This window comes from Dendrobates tinctorius, unplaced genomic scaffold, assembly GCF_039654945.1.
Source record: "Dendrobates tinctorius isolate UK_male_01 unplaced genomic scaffold, ASM3965494v1 ptg000233l, whole genome shotgun sequence".
Taxonomy (NCBI): Eukaryota; Metazoa; Chordata; class Amphibia; order Anura; family Dendrobatidae; genus Dendrobates; species Dendrobates tinctorius.
The window spans coordinates 3,536,146-3,554,294 of NW_027361900.1; the positions used below are offsets into that span (position 1 = coordinate 3,536,146).

Sequence of the window (18,149 nt, forward strand, 5' to 3'; positions counted from 1 at the left end):
AGGAGATCTCCCCTATGATGTGTAGACGGCTGTGAAGGTCTTATGCTCAGTCTTGTTTTATCCACCAGTATTATATGTTTTATACTTGTGTGATGAGAACGGTGGAGATGGCAGGATTAGAGCTGATCATAGATGGGACTTCTCCATCTGTCGGTGACTTTTACAATATTTGTTTCAGGGTGAAGATCTGACCCATATTAATACTACAGAGACATATGTGAGGGGTGATGAATGGTGAGTAGTAACCACTGAATCCAGAGAAGTCACAGATTCCTCTCAGTCACTGGCTTTGGCTGCTTCATCGGTGGTGTAGTCCGGCCGTATTACCATGATCACCATTTTGCCTCTAGACCACAACATTCTCCTCCACCCAAAACTACTGTTCAAATGACTTTGGGCATTGAAAGCCCTTTTCTATAGAACTTACAACCAATTACATTGTTTTTGATCCTAAGGAATTCAGATTACTGCACAATCTCTCCTGAAATGGGGAGCAAAACTATCTCTAATCTTCTGCTCAGGATTCATAGTAGCTCCAATGAGCCACCATAAATGAATGCAACTCTGGTTTACTGTTGTGTAATCTGTATTTGTAGTTTTCAGTTAATGAGATTCTCATGCTCTGGGCGGGGCTTTATGTGGTGCTCTGATTACATTTTTTTTTATTATTTATATAGCACCATTGATTCCATGGTGCTGTACATGAGAGGGGGTTACATACAAATTGCAGATGTCACAGTAAACAAGCTAACAATCACAGATTGATAGAGGGGAGAGAGCACCCTGCCCTTTAGGGCTTACATGCTACAGGATGGTGGGTAAGGAGACAGTAGGTTGGTGGGTCGTAGCAGTTCCGGTGTTGGTTGAGGTGATATCCCCGGTAGTGGTGAGAGAGAAGGAGGTAGCGGGGTCATTGCAGGCTGTAGGCTTTCTTGAAGAGGTGGGTTTTCAGGTTCCGTCTGAAGGATCCAAATGTGGTTGATATTTGGACTTGTTGGGGCAAAGAATTCTACAGAATTGGGGCAGTTCGGGAGAAGTCTTGGAGGCAGTTGGGTGAGGAGCGAATAATTGTGGAGGTGAGGAGGTCTTGGGAGGACCAGAGATTACGTGAGGGAAGGTATCGGGAGATTAGTTCAGAGGCATATGGGGGAGACAGGTTATAGATGGCCTTGTAGGTCAGTATTAGTAATTTGAACTGGATACGCTGAGGGAGTGGGAGCCAGTGAAGAGATTTGCAGAGGGGAGAAGTGGAGGAGTAGCGAGGAGAGAGATTAATTAGTCGGGCAGCAGAGTTAAGGATGGACTGGAGAGGTGCGAGGGTGTTAGCAGGGAGACCACAGAAAAGAATTCTGCCGTAGTCGAGGCGGGAGATGAGGTCATGCACAAGTATTTTAGTAGGTTGAGGAAAGGACGGGTTCTTGAAATATTTTTGAGCTGGAGGCAAGAGGAGGTAGAAAGAGCTTGGATGTGAGGTTTGAAGCACAGGGCAGAGTCAAAGGTTACTCCGAGGCAGCAGACTTCTGTTACTGGGGAAAGCGTGATGTCATTAATCGTGATAGGTCAGGTAAGGAAGATCTGTGAGATGGAGGAAAGAAGACTTCAGATTTGTCCACATTGAGCTTGAGGAAGCGAGAGGAGATGGAGGAGGATATGGCTGATAGACACTCCGGGATTCTGTACAGCAGAGAGGTGACATCTGGGCCAAAATGTTGTACCCAAAATGTACCCACTCAGAGAGGTAGATCTGAGTGTCATCGGCATAAAGGTGGTACTGGAATCTGTGGGACTTTGAGTTGCCCCAGGCCAAGTGTATAGATTAAGAAGAGTAGGGGTCCTAGAACAGAGGCTTGGGGGACTCCAACAGAGAGAGAGGGTGGGATGAGGAAGGTAGTGTGGGAGTGGGAGACGCTGAATGTGCGGTTGGAAAGGTATGAGGAGATCCAGGATAGGGCGATGTCTTTGATGCCAAAGGAGGAGAGGATATGTAGTAGGAGGCAGTGGTCAACTGTGTCGAATGCAGAAGACAGGTCTAGAAGCAGGAGTAGAGAGTATTGTCCATTTAATTTTGCTGTAATTAGGTTGTTAGTAATTTTGGTCAGGGCTGTCTCAGTGGAGTGATGGGGGCATAAATAAAGATTGTAGATTGTCAAAGAGCAAGTTAGATGATAGATGGGAAGAAAGTTCAGCGTGGACGTGCTGCTCCTGGAGTTTGGAAGCAAATGGGAGCAGTGATATTGGACGATAGCTGGACATTGCGGTTGGGTCGAGGGTTGGCTTTTAAAGGATAGGCGTGATTGTGGCATGTTTGAAAGCAGAAGGGAAGGTACCAGACGTTAGTGATAGGTTGAAGAGGTGGGTTAGGGATGAGATAAGTGTGGTGTTGAAGTTGGGGAGGGGATGGGATGTGGTCGAGTGCACAGGTTGTGAGGTGCGATTTGGAGAAGAGACAATTAAGCTCCCCTTCAGCGATGTTGGAGAGGGAGGTTATGGGGTTTGGGCAGTGGTCTGGTATACAAAGGGGTTGTGTTGGTTGAATGATGAAGACTTGGCTTGTTTGGTAGATCTTATTTTTGAAGTGTGTGCCAAATTCCTCGGCAGAGATAAGGGAGGTTGGAGGGGACAGTGGTGTGACCTTTGACCGCACACGGCTATCACATGTGCAGGGGGGCTTATCTTAGTTATCCCACTGCTGTCAACAATGTGATGAAAGCAGCAAGCTTGTCTTGCCCCAACAATTTACCGCAGGGGTTTATTGTAGATATCCCACTGCTGCCACAATATGTCACGAACTGCCGAGATTTATGTATATCCCACTTTCCAGTTCCACTTTGGAGCTCGCAGGCGCCCCCCCTTACCTTCAGGTCAGTCAGAAAACTGCACCTAGGAAGTTGCCGGACGGGCTACTTGTTGTGCAATGGCTATTAGGTCCACTTGCAGTGAGGGAATTATAAATGCTTTGGCCGCAGCTACACAATCTGCCTATAAAACCCGCTCAGTCACTACCAGCTCTACCCACCTAGCCAAAACACACCGCTGCCACCAACTTCTGATTCTCTATATTAATATTTAAAATTAATACAGGGGTTCCGAAGCCAACCCAAATAGTAGCGTAATTAGCTTATAGGCACGTGAATTCGTCACAGAACAAGGAGACGGAACTAATAAATTTTATATTTACTCCAAAAAGTAGGCACTGTTTACAGAGATATAAAAAGATCTTACAATGGGAGACAATTAAAATATGTACATGCCTATAATATTGTGGCTATTGTTGGGCTTATAAAAAAAATTACATCCAGCAAAATGTCACCGGCGATGGCGGCGCCTGCACAGTAGCATCTATATCAACTATATATATATATATATATATATATATATATATATATCAGCACAATTTTGGAAACAAATTTTTTTTCCTTAGGAAGTTATAAGGGTTAAAAGCTAAACAGCGATTTCTCATTTTTACAACAAAATTTACAAAACCATTTTTTTTAGGGACCACCTCACCTTTGAAGTGAGTTTGGGGGGGTCAGTATGACAGGAAATACCCAAAAGTGACACCATTGTAAAAACTGCACCCCTAAAGGTACTCAAAATCACATTCAAGAAGTTTCTTAACCCTTCAGGTGCTTCACAGGAATGATTGGAATGTGTAAGGAAAAAATAAACATTTACTTTTCTTTCACAAAAATTTTCATGTAGACCTAATTTTTTTTTTACTTTTGCAAGGGTAACAGGAGAAAATGGATGATACGTTTTGTTTTGAAATTTCTCCTGAGCATGCTGATACCCCATATTTGGGGGAAATCTACTGTGTGTGCGCACGGCAGAGCTCAGAAGGGAAAGCGCACCATTTGACTTTTTGAATGTAAAATTTGCTGGAATAATTAGCGGTTGCCATGTCGCGTTTGGAGAGTCTGAATTCAGCTTACTGGGAGGGATCAGAAAAGGTGCATGAGTGGTCACAGACGTTCGGTGGTCAAGGCTGGTGCGGCGGCAGCGCTCTGTGCTGGTGCGGCGGCAATGCTCTGTGCTGGGGCGGCAGTGCTCTGTGCTGCGAGGGGCCTCCGCCACCATTTTGTCAAAGCCGGAGTCCCCACAGCTCCATTGCTGCGATGCGCCGCAGCATTTGTAAGTATATTCCGACTCTAAAAAATTTTTGGGAAAAAGTGCGTCTTATAGTCCGAAAAATATGGTACATTTTTACCGCTAAAATGTTGTTTTAAGCCCAGATTTTACATTGGAAAATAGGTAGATAAGTATATGGTCAACATAGGTAAAACTATGGGTGTACATAGATGTGTTGTGAACTCTCTTAATCTTACTTTTGAGGCAGGGCTCCCTCTGGTGGATACTGCTGGTAGTGGAGCTGGTCAATTTGATGTTAATCCAACAGCTGCAGAGGATGATTGGAGAAGTGGGGGTAGAGACTGGGAGTACATAAGCGAGCAGACTTCTCTCAGTGGCAGCCGTGGATACTCCTGTCTGTGCATAGTGAGGATATCTGTCTCCTGCCTGATCCTGCATTTTCCAGCTAAGTGTCATTTGCTAAATCCTTTGCATCTGATTTTGCCTTGCTGTCAGGAGTCAGCTGGCTCCCCCTGGGGCTTCTGGCTCCTGCCATGTATTTTTGTATCTTGTGTTTGTTTGCTCAGTCACCTGCTGTATTAGCCTGTTGCTAGCCTCCATTTCACACCTGAGTGCTGATTTAGTGGGGGCGAGGTTGTGCTAACCTCAGTATTTTTGTGCTTCAGTCATGTTGGAATTTGTAGGGTTTTTGCGTGATTGCAGACAGTGCCTTTTCTGTCCTATCCTATCTAGTCAGTGTGGGCCCCATCATTTGATCAGTCTATTTTCTGTCTGTGTCTCATCTTGTCTCCCCGACAATATATGTTTGGGGGCTGTCTATTCCTTTGGGGATCTGCTCTGGGGCAGTTTAGATTTCACCTTTCTGTCTTTAGGCTTAGTTAGTCCTCCGGCTGTGACGAGGCGTCTAGGGCATCGTAGGAACGCTCCACGGCTACTGCTAGTTGTGTTGTTAAGATCAGGGGTCTGCAATCCGCTGAGTGACCAACCTTTCTGGTGTTCTGGTGGCATAGCCTTTTGCGCTTTCCTCCTCGGTGACCCATTCATAACATAGATAAATTCGAGGAAGGGTGTCATTTCCAATTCCCAGAGGGGTGTCATTTCCAAAATGGGGTCACTTCAGGGGGGATTCTGCTGTTGTTGCCCTTTGGAGAGCCTCTAAGTGCCAGAACACCAGAATTTCCCCTGAAGTGATCCTTTTTGGAAATGACACCCCTCTGGGAATTCATCTATGGATATAGTGACCATTTTCACTACATGGATGATTTCCAGAAACTCTTAGAAGAAGTTTCAGAGCAAAAATTGCAAAAATGTCATTGTAGTGCCCAATATATTGTGCCCAATTTGTGTCTCTGGAGACCTACCCCCGGAAAATGTTAAAAGGAACCTGTCACCCCTCTCAGGCATTTTTAAGTAAAAGAGCCACCACCTCCTGTATTTTGTCAAGCAGTGCATGGAAGTCCATAAATTAGTTCCATAAGAATTGATATATCAGCGGTCACTTGTTTGACCTTTTAGATGTGCAGCAGCTGACTACTAATCATACATGCCTGATCTCTCCTGCAATAGGTGAGTGGATTTCTTTTATATTTATTATTAACCCAGATAAGACCCTATTTGTGCTTTTTTGTTCCTATAGTGTACTATATTGAAAGCTGTCATGGAGGCATAAGGCTGGCAATGATGGGCATTGTGGGTAATAGCAAGTATCATGCCTCATTCGTCTCTTGGAACATACACAACATCTTCTCTGGGTGTTCTTTCTTGTTTCAGTTACTGAGATGAGTGCAATAAAATGTCGCTCAGTGAGTCTTCTGACATCAGATTCTAAAGGATTGGCAGGGACAACATTTTCAAAAACAAGGTTTTCAGTGATCTTTTCCTGGTAATCAAAACCATTTTTCCAGATGTCCCCAGATAAGTAGGGCATCCTGGTGGGTTTAGTTGGCTGTCTTTCCCCTCATAAATGTGAAATGCTGATGTGTATCCGGTTGAACTCTCGCACATTTTATAGAGCTTTATTCCGAACCTTGCCCTCTTAGAAGGAATAAATTGCTTGAGGTGCAGTCTTCCTTTGAATTTTACAAGGGACTCATCAATGGAAATGTTTTCTGTTGGGGTGTAGAGCTATAAGAACTTTTCTGTCAAGTATTCGATGATGGGTCTGATTTTGAATAGTCTGTCATGTTCTGGGACATCTCTGGGCAGGCATTGACTATTGACGTTAAAATGCCAAAATCTCATGAGCATTTCATAACGGGTCCTAGGAAGAATGGCAGAAAACATAGGGGTGGCTTGAACAGGGCGGTTGGACAAATAGGACTGAATGATCGTTTTTTAACAAGCCCCATAGCGAATGTAAGTCCTAAAAATGTTTTAATTTCTAGGATATTAGTTGGTACCATAAATTTGACCTAGCATAATAGGATCGTGGATTCTGGCTGATGAATTTGGACGCATATAAATTTGTAGGACAATATGCTCTTGCAAGCTATCTGTCATAAACAAATTAAAAAAATTAATTGGTCCAAAATTTTCCACCTCCACATTTATACCAGGAGTGGCATTAAAATTAGGGATGAATGGAGTAGCCGAATCCGAAGCCTCCCTTCTGAGAAATGCTACATCAAGAGGCAAAGCCCCTTGGACATTGGTGTGCGCCAATTCGCGAGCACTAGGGACAACGCTAGTACTGGGCATTGTTCCCTGAGTTGGTGACATTTCTCCAGAAGCGCTATTTGTCCTTCTTGTTGTACTGGTCCTTGTGTGTGAGGATGGACCAGAATCACTGCTCATTTCTGAGCTATCACTGTGGCTGCTAATAAAGCCCTCGCCATCCTCATCGCCATCTGACACTGCACTTTCTTCACTGTCAGAACATAAAAGTGCATAAGCCTCCTCTGCACTATAAAACTGACGGGCCATTTTATTCGTTTTTATTTTTTTTCCCGTAAGTAGAAAACTACGACGTGACTGATGTGACCTAATTATTGGGGAGACAATTGAGAAAAGCCTAATTCTTTAGCCTACCTGTTATGAACAGGTCACCGAGGAGGATGGCAGGAATAGGCTAGGCCACCAGAAAACCAGAAAGGTTGGTCACTTAGCGGATTGCAGATCCCTAGTCCTAACAACACAACTAACAGCAGCCGTGGAGCGTACCTATGATACCCTTGATGCCTTGGCACAGCCGGAGAGCTAGCAAAGCCTAAAGCAAGAAAGGTGAAATCTAAACTGCCCTGGAGTAGACCCCAAAGGAATAGATAGCCCCCAAACATATATCGTCGGTGAGACAAGATAAAACACAAACGCAGGCAGAAAATAGACTGAGCAAATAATGGGGCCCAAGCTGGCTAGATAGGATACGAAAGGAAAGACACTGTCTGCAATCACGCAAAAAACCCTGAAAAATCCAACATGTCTGATGTACAAAAAAACACTGAGGTCTCACGACCTCGCCCCCACTATATCAGCTTTCTGATATGAACTGGAAGCAAAGCAAAAGAGACTAATATAACAGGGGATTGAACAAACTGACACAAGCTGTAACATATGGAGCGGTGGTCTCTTACAGCCCCCAGCAGGGAGCAAGCTGAACCCTCACAACAAGCAGAAAGAGACAAAACCAGATCAGATGCAAAGGATTAGCACATGAACAACTTAGCTGAACATTGCAGGATCAGGGCAGGAGACATCAGACCTCAGAATGCACAGGAAAGCAATCATCACCCGGGATTGAAGGAAGTCTGCTGACTTAAATACTCTAATCAGTAACCCCAGATCTCCAATCGTCATCATCATCAGGTGGCAGACCTCTGTCAATCCGGCCAGCTCCACTACCTCCAGTAACCACCAGAGGGAGCCCTGACCCAGAAGTAAGAGAATTCACAATACCTACCCCTAACTTTAGAATAAACCCTAACTTTAGCCCAACAGTAACCCTAACTTTAACCCTAACTATCCTATAAAGAGAGCACGGCACTCAGGAATAGTTTGGTTGTTGGTGCTCAAGTCGGATATCCAACCCATCAATCAAAAATGACAAAAATCTTGGCACTCAATATGTGAAATATTCAGACACTTTTATTTTGTGCATCCAGACAGAAAGGTTTAAACGTTTTCAGTCTTACACACAGGGCAGCCAGACCACGGACCAGGGCTTCACCAGTGCAATTCAATTCTAGAGGTTGTATAACCACTGCTATCAGTGCTGTCTTCACTCCTTATTTTAGTGACCCTAGAGGTCCTTTTTCTGAAGCCCTACGCTGTACAGCTGCCTGTTCTAATTTTGGACGGCTCAGTCCACATACGCTTTCCAGACGCCAGCCATTTAACATTTCCACTGGCCATCCAGGCGCTCTACTTTGTCCTTCTTTTGGCTACCATTGGAAGGATTTATTTATTTCAGTAAACGAGATTTTTCTGATGAAGGTCCTATGCTGGACTGAAAACGTTTAAACCTTTCTGTCTGGATGCACAAAATAAAAGTGTCTGAATATTTCACATATTGAGTGCCAAGATTTTTGTCATTTTTAACCCTAACTATAGCACTAACCCTAACCTGCCTTAGTTGTTTTTTTACTTTATAGCACAATCGCTGACTGACACAGCTGGTGCCAGCAGCACTTGTAACACTGTTTCTCCTCTAATCTCTCACTGACAGGAGATCTGAGGAGAAACAGTGTTTTTATGATGCAGATTGCCCGGGAAAGTTCGCTGCTACAACAAACTTTCCTAGTGATTTGTCTCGTTGCCTGGTGTGATGCTGACATCATAAGGACCTGAACCAACCAGGTCTCAATGAGGTCGAGGGTCACATGATACGTTGTGCGCTGGAATCCCCTCGTTATAAGGTACATGGGGGCCTGATGAGCACAAAACCGCCGACCGTAGATAAAAGTCAGTGCTGCACAAAGCCCTGCTAGCGCCGACATTTATGTACTATTGGTGGTCACAAAGCGGTTAAGTTAAAGGCACCATAATTTCTGTCCAGGCCTAATTCATGAGTTTTATTTTTTTTAAAGTACTGTGGAAGCATGGTTGAAAAGCAATATCTGACTTTCATTTGCTTCAAGTTATTTCTGTGACCATTGTGGGTTTATCTGTCAGTAAACGAGGGGTTCCAACAATTTTGACCACGTGTGTAGGAGGAGTGAATATTTTGACTCCACAGCCTCTTTCTGGAAATTAACACGCAGTGGATGTTGGAGAGTGAAAATTACACATTTGCCATTTTCTTACCCAGCACATAGTGCCCAGATTGTGCTCCAGGAGACACACACCAAAAATTAAGTGGGTTCTTCTCACTATAATATTGCTGAATACAGGGATCCTAAATGTTGTTGGCGCACACTGCAAGACTCCGAAGTGAGAGCGGATTTTGCTGGATTGGTTTATAGAAACCTTGTTGCTTTTCAACAGCCTTTGGGCCACTAATAGTGTGGGAACCTCTGTTTTTCCACTGACAGATGATGGACCTGAGTGGGGACTTGTTTTTGTGAGATGAGAATTGGTATTATTTTCGCCTACATAACATTGATTGGTTTCTTTTTATTTGATATTTGGGAGGCAGAATGAACAAACAGTTGAACACCGCACACTACTGGTTCATCCAACAAGGTTTTCTATTAGACTGTGAACTGTCATTGTCTTGGTAAATAATTAAAGTTTTTACATAGCTTGCCATTTTTATGGACAGTTTAAGTAGAAATGTTCAAAAATATAAAACTCAAGGATATTTTATTAATAAGTAATAATTGTTTTTATCTTAGCAGATGACTGTACCAGGAGATCAGAGGGACAGCTGACATATTCAACTTTTAAATCGGATGATCTTGAGATCCTACAAGCTACAACTGAAGTGATTGCTATTACTCCAGATATATCATCATCCATTCACAGCAAAGATCTGTCATCTGATCCTATGAAACAGGTCCCATCTTCTGATTCATTACTGACTACTAAGGAAAATCAAAGTAAAAAAAGAGGCAATAAAAAACAAACTGCTCCTAAAGCAAAGAAGTCATTTTCCTGTTCAGAATGTGCGAAATGTTTTGCACATAAATCACTGCTTGTTACTCACCATAGAACTCACACAGGAGAGAAGCCTTTTTCCTGTTCAGAATGTGGGAAATGTTTTAACCAGAAAGGGAATCTTGATGATCACCAAAGAACCCACACAGGAGAGAAGCCTTTTTCATGTACAGAATGTGGGAAACGTTTTAACCGGAAATCAGATTTGGTTAATCACCATAGAACTCACACAGGGGAGAAGCCTTTTTCCTGCTCAGAATGTGGGAAATGTTTTAACCATAAAGGGAATCTTGTTAAACACCAAAGAATTCACACAGGCGAAAAGCCTTTTTCATGTTCAGAATGTGGGAAATGTTTTGCACGTAAATCACATTTTGTTAGCCACCAGAGAGCTCACACAGGAGAGAAGCCATATTCATGTTCAGAATGTGGGAAATGTTCTAAACGGAAAGCTCTTCTTGTTAGACATCGGAGCAGTCACACAGAGTAGAAGCCTTTTTCATTTTCTTAATGTGGGAAATATTTTACTTGGAAATCAACTGTTAATAAATATCAGAGACGTCACATAGGGGAGAAGCCTTTTTTATGTTCATAGCAGGGTGTTATGAATGAGTCACCGTAGGAGGCAAAAACAGAAATACTAGCTAAGTCCAGAAAACCAGAGAAGTTGGCAGCTATCGGATTGCAGACCCCTGAACCTATCAACAACAACTAGCAGTAGCTGTGGGGGGTTCCTACGGTGCCCTAGACCCCTCGATCACAGCCGGAGAACTAAATAACCTAAAGACAGAAAGGGAAATCTAAACTGCCCCAGAGCAGACCCCAAAGCAATAGGCAGCCCCCAACATATAATGACGGTGAAGCAAGATGAAAAAACACTCACACAGATAGAAAGATAGGCTGAGCAAATGATGGGGCCCAAGCTAACTAAATAGGACAGGATAGAAAAGCTGCTGTCTGCAATCCACCAAAACCCTATCAAAACAAGAGCCAACAGACTGATAGGGAAAAAAGCCCTGAAGACGCTAGGCTTCAAAAGACTATATCAGTACTCAGGTATTTTCTGAAGACAGAGCAAAAAGGAATTCAGCTCACCCCAGCAGGGAATGGCAGAATTCCAGAAAAACAAGGCAAAACAAAACCAAAACACAAATGCAAAAAGCAGAGCAGAAAACTTAACTTTTGAGGAGCAGGAATCAGACTGGTCTCCTAGAATCCCTCTGAGAAATCACTAGCAAGGCAGAAGGACGTCGGCTGCCTTATATCCAGTCAGCAATTCCAGTCACCATCATCCTGCTCAGGTGCTTGGTAATCAGCCTCACTACCTTCCTTCACAGAAGAGGGAGTTCATCAGACCTCAATGGTGAAGAGGAAAATTAACTCACAACAGCAGGGCTGTTGAGTCGGTAAGCCAAACCTGCGACTCCGACTCCTCAATTTCCCTTACACCGACTCCAACTCCCACATATATTGCTTATATTTAAGTGAAAAATTTATTGTTGTACAATGTGAACAACAGACATTTAATCATTTCTATGATCCAATAATCAAGATATGTAGATAGAACATAATATCTATTTATTGGAATACAACTTTATAACACAAAAAACTAATAAATTGTAAATATGTAATACACTGTATACATGTATACGGTACAGACCAAAGTTTGGACACACCTCCTCATTCAAAGAGTTTTCTTTATTTTCATGACTATGAAAATTGTAGATTCATTCTGAAGGCATCAAAACAATGAATTAACACATGTGGAATTATATAATTAAAGTGTGAAACAACAGAAAATATGTCATATTCTAGATTCTTCAAAGTAGACACTTTTTGCTTTGATTATTGCTTTGCACACTCTTGGCATTCTCTTGATGAGCTTCAAGTGGTAGTCACCAGAAATGGTCTTCCAACAGTCTTGAAGGAGTTCCCAGAGATGCTTAGCACTTGTTGGCCCTTTGGCCTTCACTCTGTGGTCCAGCTCACCCCAAACCATCTCGATTGGGTTCAGGTCTGGTGACTGTGGAGGCCAGGTCATCTGGCGTAGCACCCCATCACTCTCCTTCTTGGTCAAATAGCCCTTACACAGCCTGGAGGTGCGTTTGAGGCCATTGTCCTGTTGAAAAATAAATGATGGTCCAACTAAACACAAACCGGATGGTATAGCATGCCGCTGCAAGATGCTGTGGTAGCCATGCTGGTTCAGTATGCCTTCAATTTTGAATAAATCCCCAACAGTGTCACCAGCAAAGCACCCCCACACCATCACACCTCCTCCATGCTTCACGGTAGGAACCAGGCATGTAGAGTCCATCCGTTCACCTTTTCTGCGTCGTACAAAGACACGGTGGTTGGAACCAAAGATCTCAAATTTGGACTCATCAGACCAAAGCACAGATTTCCACTGGTCTAATGTCCATTCCTTGTGTTCTTAGCCCAAACAAGTCTCTTCTGCTTGTTGCCTGTCCTTAGCAGTGGTTTCCTAGCAGCTATTTTACCATGAAGGCCTGCTGCACAAAGTCTCCTCTTAACAGTTGTAGAGATGTGTCTGCTGCTAGAACTCTGTGTGGCATTGACCTGGTCTCTAATCTGAGCTGCTGTTAACCTGCGATTTCTGAGGCTGGTGACTCGGATGAACTTATCCTCCGCAGCAGAGGTGACTCTTGGTCTTCCTTTCCTGGGGCGGTCCTCATGTGAGCCAGTTTCTTTGTAGCGCTTGATGGTTTTTGCCAATGCACTTGGGGACACTTTCAAAGTTATCCCAATTTTTCAGACTGACTAACCTTCATTTCTTAAAGGAATGATGGCCACTCGTTTTTCTTTACTGCTTTTTTCTTGCCATAATACAAATTCTAACAGTCTATTCAGTAGGACTATCAGCTGTGTATCCACCAGACTTCTGCACAACTGATGGTCCCAACCCCATTTATAAGGCAAGAAATCCCACTTATTAAACCTGACAGGCCACACCTGTGAAGTGAAAACCATTTCCGGTGACTACCTCTTGAAGCTCATCAAGAGTGTGCAAAGCAGTAATCAAAGCAAAAGGTGGCTACTTTGAAGAACCTAGAATATAAGACATATTTTCAGTTGTTTTATAAAAGGGGGGTTAAGAGAAGAAATAATACTCGCATGCATCTGTATTGGCTTATGACAGGTCGCTGATCCCTCACTGACCTGCCCCCATTATTACATAATGCATATAATAGCATTGATATTATTGGTGATAATTTATTGGTGATAATGCCTATAATATTGTGGTCATTGTGAGGCTTAGAAAAAAAATTACATCCAGCACAATGTCACCGGCGATGGCGGCGCCTGCACAGTAGTATCTATATCAACTATATATATATCAGCACAATTTTGGAAACAAAATTTTTTTCCTTAGGAAGTTATAAGGGTTAAAAGCTAAAGATAGGGTGCGCAGATCGCAAGCATCCATGTGCGATAGTAGGCGGTGATGACCGGATGGGGCGGGCAGGGAGTCGGCAGGGGGCGGGGCTTAGCGGCGCCGTGCGCTGCGTCGAATAAACTCTAGTGTGAAACTAGCCTTAGCCTGTTGCTAGCCGCCATTTCACACCTGAGTGCTGATTTAGTGGGGGCGAGGTTGTGCTAACCTCAGTATTTTTGTGCTTCAGTCGTGTTGGAATTTTTAGGGTTTTTGCGTGATTGCAGACAGTGCCTTTTCTGTCCTGTCCTACCTAGTCAGTGTGGGCCCCATCATTTGATCAGTCTATTTTCTGTCTGTGTCTCATCTTGTCTCCCCGACAATATATGTTTGGGGGCTGTCTATTCCTTTGGGGATCTGCTCTGGGGCAGTTTAGATTTCACCTTTCTGTCTTTAGGCTTAGTTAGTCCTCCGGCTGTGACGAAGCGTCTAGGGCATCGTAGGAACGCTCCACGGCTACTGCTAGTTGTGTTAAGATCAGGGGTCTGCAATCCGCTGAGTGACCAACCTCTCTGGTGTTCTGGTGGCATAGCCTTTTGCGCTTTCCTCCTCGGTGACCCATTCATAACATAGATGAATTCGAAGAAGGGTGTCATTTCCAATTCCCACAGGGGAGTCATTTCCAAAATGGGGTCACTTCAGGGGGGATTCTGCTGTTGTTGCACTTTGGAGAGCCGCTAAGTTCCAGAACACCAGAATTTCCCCTGAAGTGACCCTTTTTGGAAATGACACCCCTCTGGGAATTCATCTATGGATATAGTGACCATTTTCACTACATGATTTCCAGAAACTCATAGAAGTTTCAGAGCAAAAATTGCAAAAATGTCATTGTAGTGCCCAATATATTGTGCCCAATTTGTGTCTCTGGAGACCTACCCCGGAAATTGTTAAAAGGAACCTGTCACCCCCTTCAGGCGTTTTTAAGTAAAAGAGCCACCTCCTGTATTTTGTCAAGCAGTGCATGGAAGTCCATAAATTAGTTCCATAAGAATTGATATATCAGCGGTCACTTGTTTGACCTTTGGACGTGCAGCAGCTGACTACTAATCGTACGTGCCTGATCTCTCCTGCAATAGGTGAGTGGATTTCTTTTATATTTATTATTAACCCAGATAAGACCCTATTTGTGCTTTTTTGTTCCTATAGTGTACTATTTTGAAAGCTGTCATGGAGGCATAAGGCTGGCAATGATGGGCAAATGATGGGCATTGTGGGTAATAATAGCGGGTATCATGCCTCATTCCTCTCTTGGAACATACACGACATCTTCTCTGGGGGTTCTTTCTTGTTTCAGTTACTGAGATGAGTGCAATAAAATGTCGCTCAGTGAGTCTTCTGACATCAGATTCTAAAGGATTGGCGGGGACAACATTTTCAAAAACAAGATTTTCAGTGATCTTTTCCTGGTAATCAAAACCATTTTTCCAGATGTCCCCAGATAAGTAGGGCATCCTGGTGGGTTTAGTTGGCTATCTTTCCCCTCATAAATGTGAAAAGCTGATGTGTATCCGGTTGAACTCTCGCACATTTTATAGAGCTTTATTCCGAACCTTGCCCTCTTAGAAGGAATAAATTGCTTGAGGTGCAGTCTTCCTTTGAATTTTACAAGGGACTCATCAATGGAAATGTTTTCTGTTGGGGTGTAGAGCTATAAGAACTTTTCTGTCAAGTCTTCGATGATGGGTCTGATTTTGAATAGTCTGTCATGTTCTGGGACATCTCTGGGCAGGCATTGACTATTGACGTTAAAATGCCAAAATCTCATGAGCATTTCATAACGGGTCCTAGGAAGAATGGCAGAAAACATAGGGGTGGCTTGAACAGGGCGGTTGGACAAATAGGACTGAATGATCGTTTTTCAACAAGCCACATAGCGAATATAAGTCCTAAAAATGCTTTCATTTCTAGGACATTAGTTGGTTCCATAAATTTGACCTAGCATAATAGGATCGTGGATTCTGGCTGATGAATTTGGACGCATATAAATTTGTAGGACAATATGCTCTTGCAAGCTATCTGTCATAAACAAATTCAAAAAATTAATTGGTCCAAAATTTTCCACCTCCACATTTATACCAGGAGTGGCATTAAAATTAGGGATGAATGGAGTAGCCGAATCCGAAGGCTCCCTTCTGAGAAATGCTACATCAAGAGGCAAAGCCCCTTGGACATTGGTGTGCGCCAATTCGCGAGCACTAGGGACAACGCTAGTACTGAGCATTGTTCCCTGAGTTGGAGACATTTCTCCAGAAGCGCTATTTGTCCTTCTTGTTGTACTGGTCCTTGTGTGTGAGGATGGACCAGAATCACTGCTCATTTCTGAGCTATCACTGTGGCTGCTAATAAAGCCCTCGCCATCCTCATCGCCATCTGACACTGCACTTTCTTCACTGTCAGAACATAAAAGTGCATAAGCCTCCTCTGCACTATAATACTGGCGGGCCATTTTATTCGTTTTTATTTTTTTTCCGTAAATAGAAAACTACGACGTGACTGACGTGACCTAATTATTGGGGAGACAATTGAGAAAAGCCTAATTCTTTAGCCTACCTGTTATAAACAGGTCACCGAGGAGGATGGCAGGAATAGGCTAGGCCACCAGAAAACCAGAAAGGTGGGTCACTTAGCGGATTGCAGACCGCTAGTCCTAACAACACAACTAACAGCAGCCGTGGAGCGTACCTACAATATCCTTGATGCCTTGGCACAGCCGGAGAGCTAGCTAAGCCTAAAGCAAGAAACGTGAAATCTAAACTGCTCTGGAGTAGACCCCAAAGGAATAGATAGCCCCCAAACATATATTGTCGGTGAGACAAGATGAAACACAAACACAGGCAGAAAATAGACTGAGCAAATGATGGGGCCCAAGCTGACTAGATAGGATAGGAAAGGAAAGACACTGCAATCACGCAAAACCCTGAAAAATCCAACATGTCTGATGTACAAAAAAACACTGAGGTCTCACGACCTCGCCCCCACTATATCAGCATTCTGGTATGAACTGGAAGCAAAGCAAAAGAGACTAATATAACAGGGGACTGAACAAACTGACACAAGCTGTAACATATGGAGCGGTGGTCTCTTACAGCCCCCAGCAGGGAGCAAGCTGAACCCTCACAACAAGCAGAAAGAGACAAAACCAGATCAGATGCAAAGGATTAGCATATGAACAACTTAGCTGAACATTGTAGGATCAGGGCAGGAGACGTCAGACCTCAGAATGCACAGGAAAGCAATCATCACCAGGGATTGAAGGAAGTCTGCTGACTTAAATACTCCAATCAGTAACCCCAGATCTCCAATCGTCATCATCATCAGGTGGCAGACCTCTGTCAATCCGGCCAGCTCCACTACCTCCAGTAACCACCAGAGGGAGCCCTGACCCAGAAGTAAGAGAATTCACAACACCTACCCCTAACTTTAGAATAAACCCTAACTTTAGCCCAACAGTAACCCTAACTTTAACCCTAACTATAGCACTAACCCTAACCTGCCTTAGTTGTTTTTTTACTTTATAGCACAATCGCTGACTGACACAGCTGGTGCCAGCAGCACTTGTAACACTGTTTCTCCTCTAATCTCTCACTGACAGGAGATCTGAGGAGAAACAGTGTTTTTATGATGCAGATTGCCCGGGAAAGTTCGCTGCTACAACAAACTTTCCTAGTGATTTGTCTCGTTGCCTGGTGTGATGCTGACGTCATAAGGACCTGAACCAACCAGGTCTCAATGAGGTCGAGGGTCACAGGATACGTTGTGCGCTGGAATCCCCTCGTTATAAGGTACATGGGGGCCTGATGAGCACAAAACCGCCGACCGTAGATAAACGTCAGTGCTGCACAAAGCCCTGCTAGCGACGACATTTATGTACTATTGGTGGTCACAAAGCGGTTAAGTTAACCCCTTCACTACCAAGGGTGGTTTGCACGTTAACTCCCGGGCCAATTTTTACAATTCTGACCACTGTCCTTTTATGAGGTCATAACTCTGGAACGCTTTCATGGATCCCGGTGATTCTGACATTGTTTTCTCGTGACATATTGTACTTCATGGTAGTGGTAAAATTGCATTCAAATAACTTGCATTTATTTGTGAAAAAAACGGAAATTTGGCGAAAATTTTGAAAATTTCGCAATTTTCCAACTTTGAATTTTTATGCCCTTAAATCACAGCGATACGGCACACAAAAAACTTAATACATAACATTTCCCACATGTTTACTTTACATCAGCACAATTTTGGAACCCAAATTTTTTTTTGTTAGGAAGTTATAAGGGTTAAAAATTGACCAGCGATTTCTCATTTTTGCAACACCATTTTATTTTTAGGGACCACTTCACATTTGAAGCCACTTTGAGGGGTCTATATGATAGAAAATACCCAAAAGTGACACCATTCTAAAAACTGCACCCCTTAAGGTGCTTAAAACCACATTCAAGAAGTTTATTAACTCTTTAGGTGCGTCACAGGAATTTTTTGAATATTAAAAAAAAAATGAACATTTAACTTTTTTTCACAAAAAAAATACTTCAGGTTCAATTTTCTTTATTTTACCAAGGGTAACAGGAGAAATTGG

General features: G+C 43.3%; 2 protein-coding genes across 2 annotated transcripts in view; one reads left to right on the forward strand and one right to left on the reverse strand.

Moving 5' to 3' along the window:
* LOC141060211 (uncharacterized) overlaps nt 1-18,149 on the reverse strand; it is a 105,005-nt gene that overhangs the window by 49,343 nt on the left and 37,513 nt on the right. The gene's annotated exons all lie outside the window — the stretch shown is intronic.
* LOC141060210 (uncharacterized) lies at nt 175-10,683 on the forward strand. The gene is made up of 2 exons (XM_073556451.1): nt 175-234; nt 9,858-10,683. Exons 1-2 carry the CDS (start codon nt 228-230, stop codon nt 10,607-10,609), a joined length of 759 nt encoding a protein of 252 aa, XP_073412552.1. The 5' UTR covers nt 175-227; the 3' UTR covers nt 10,610-10,683.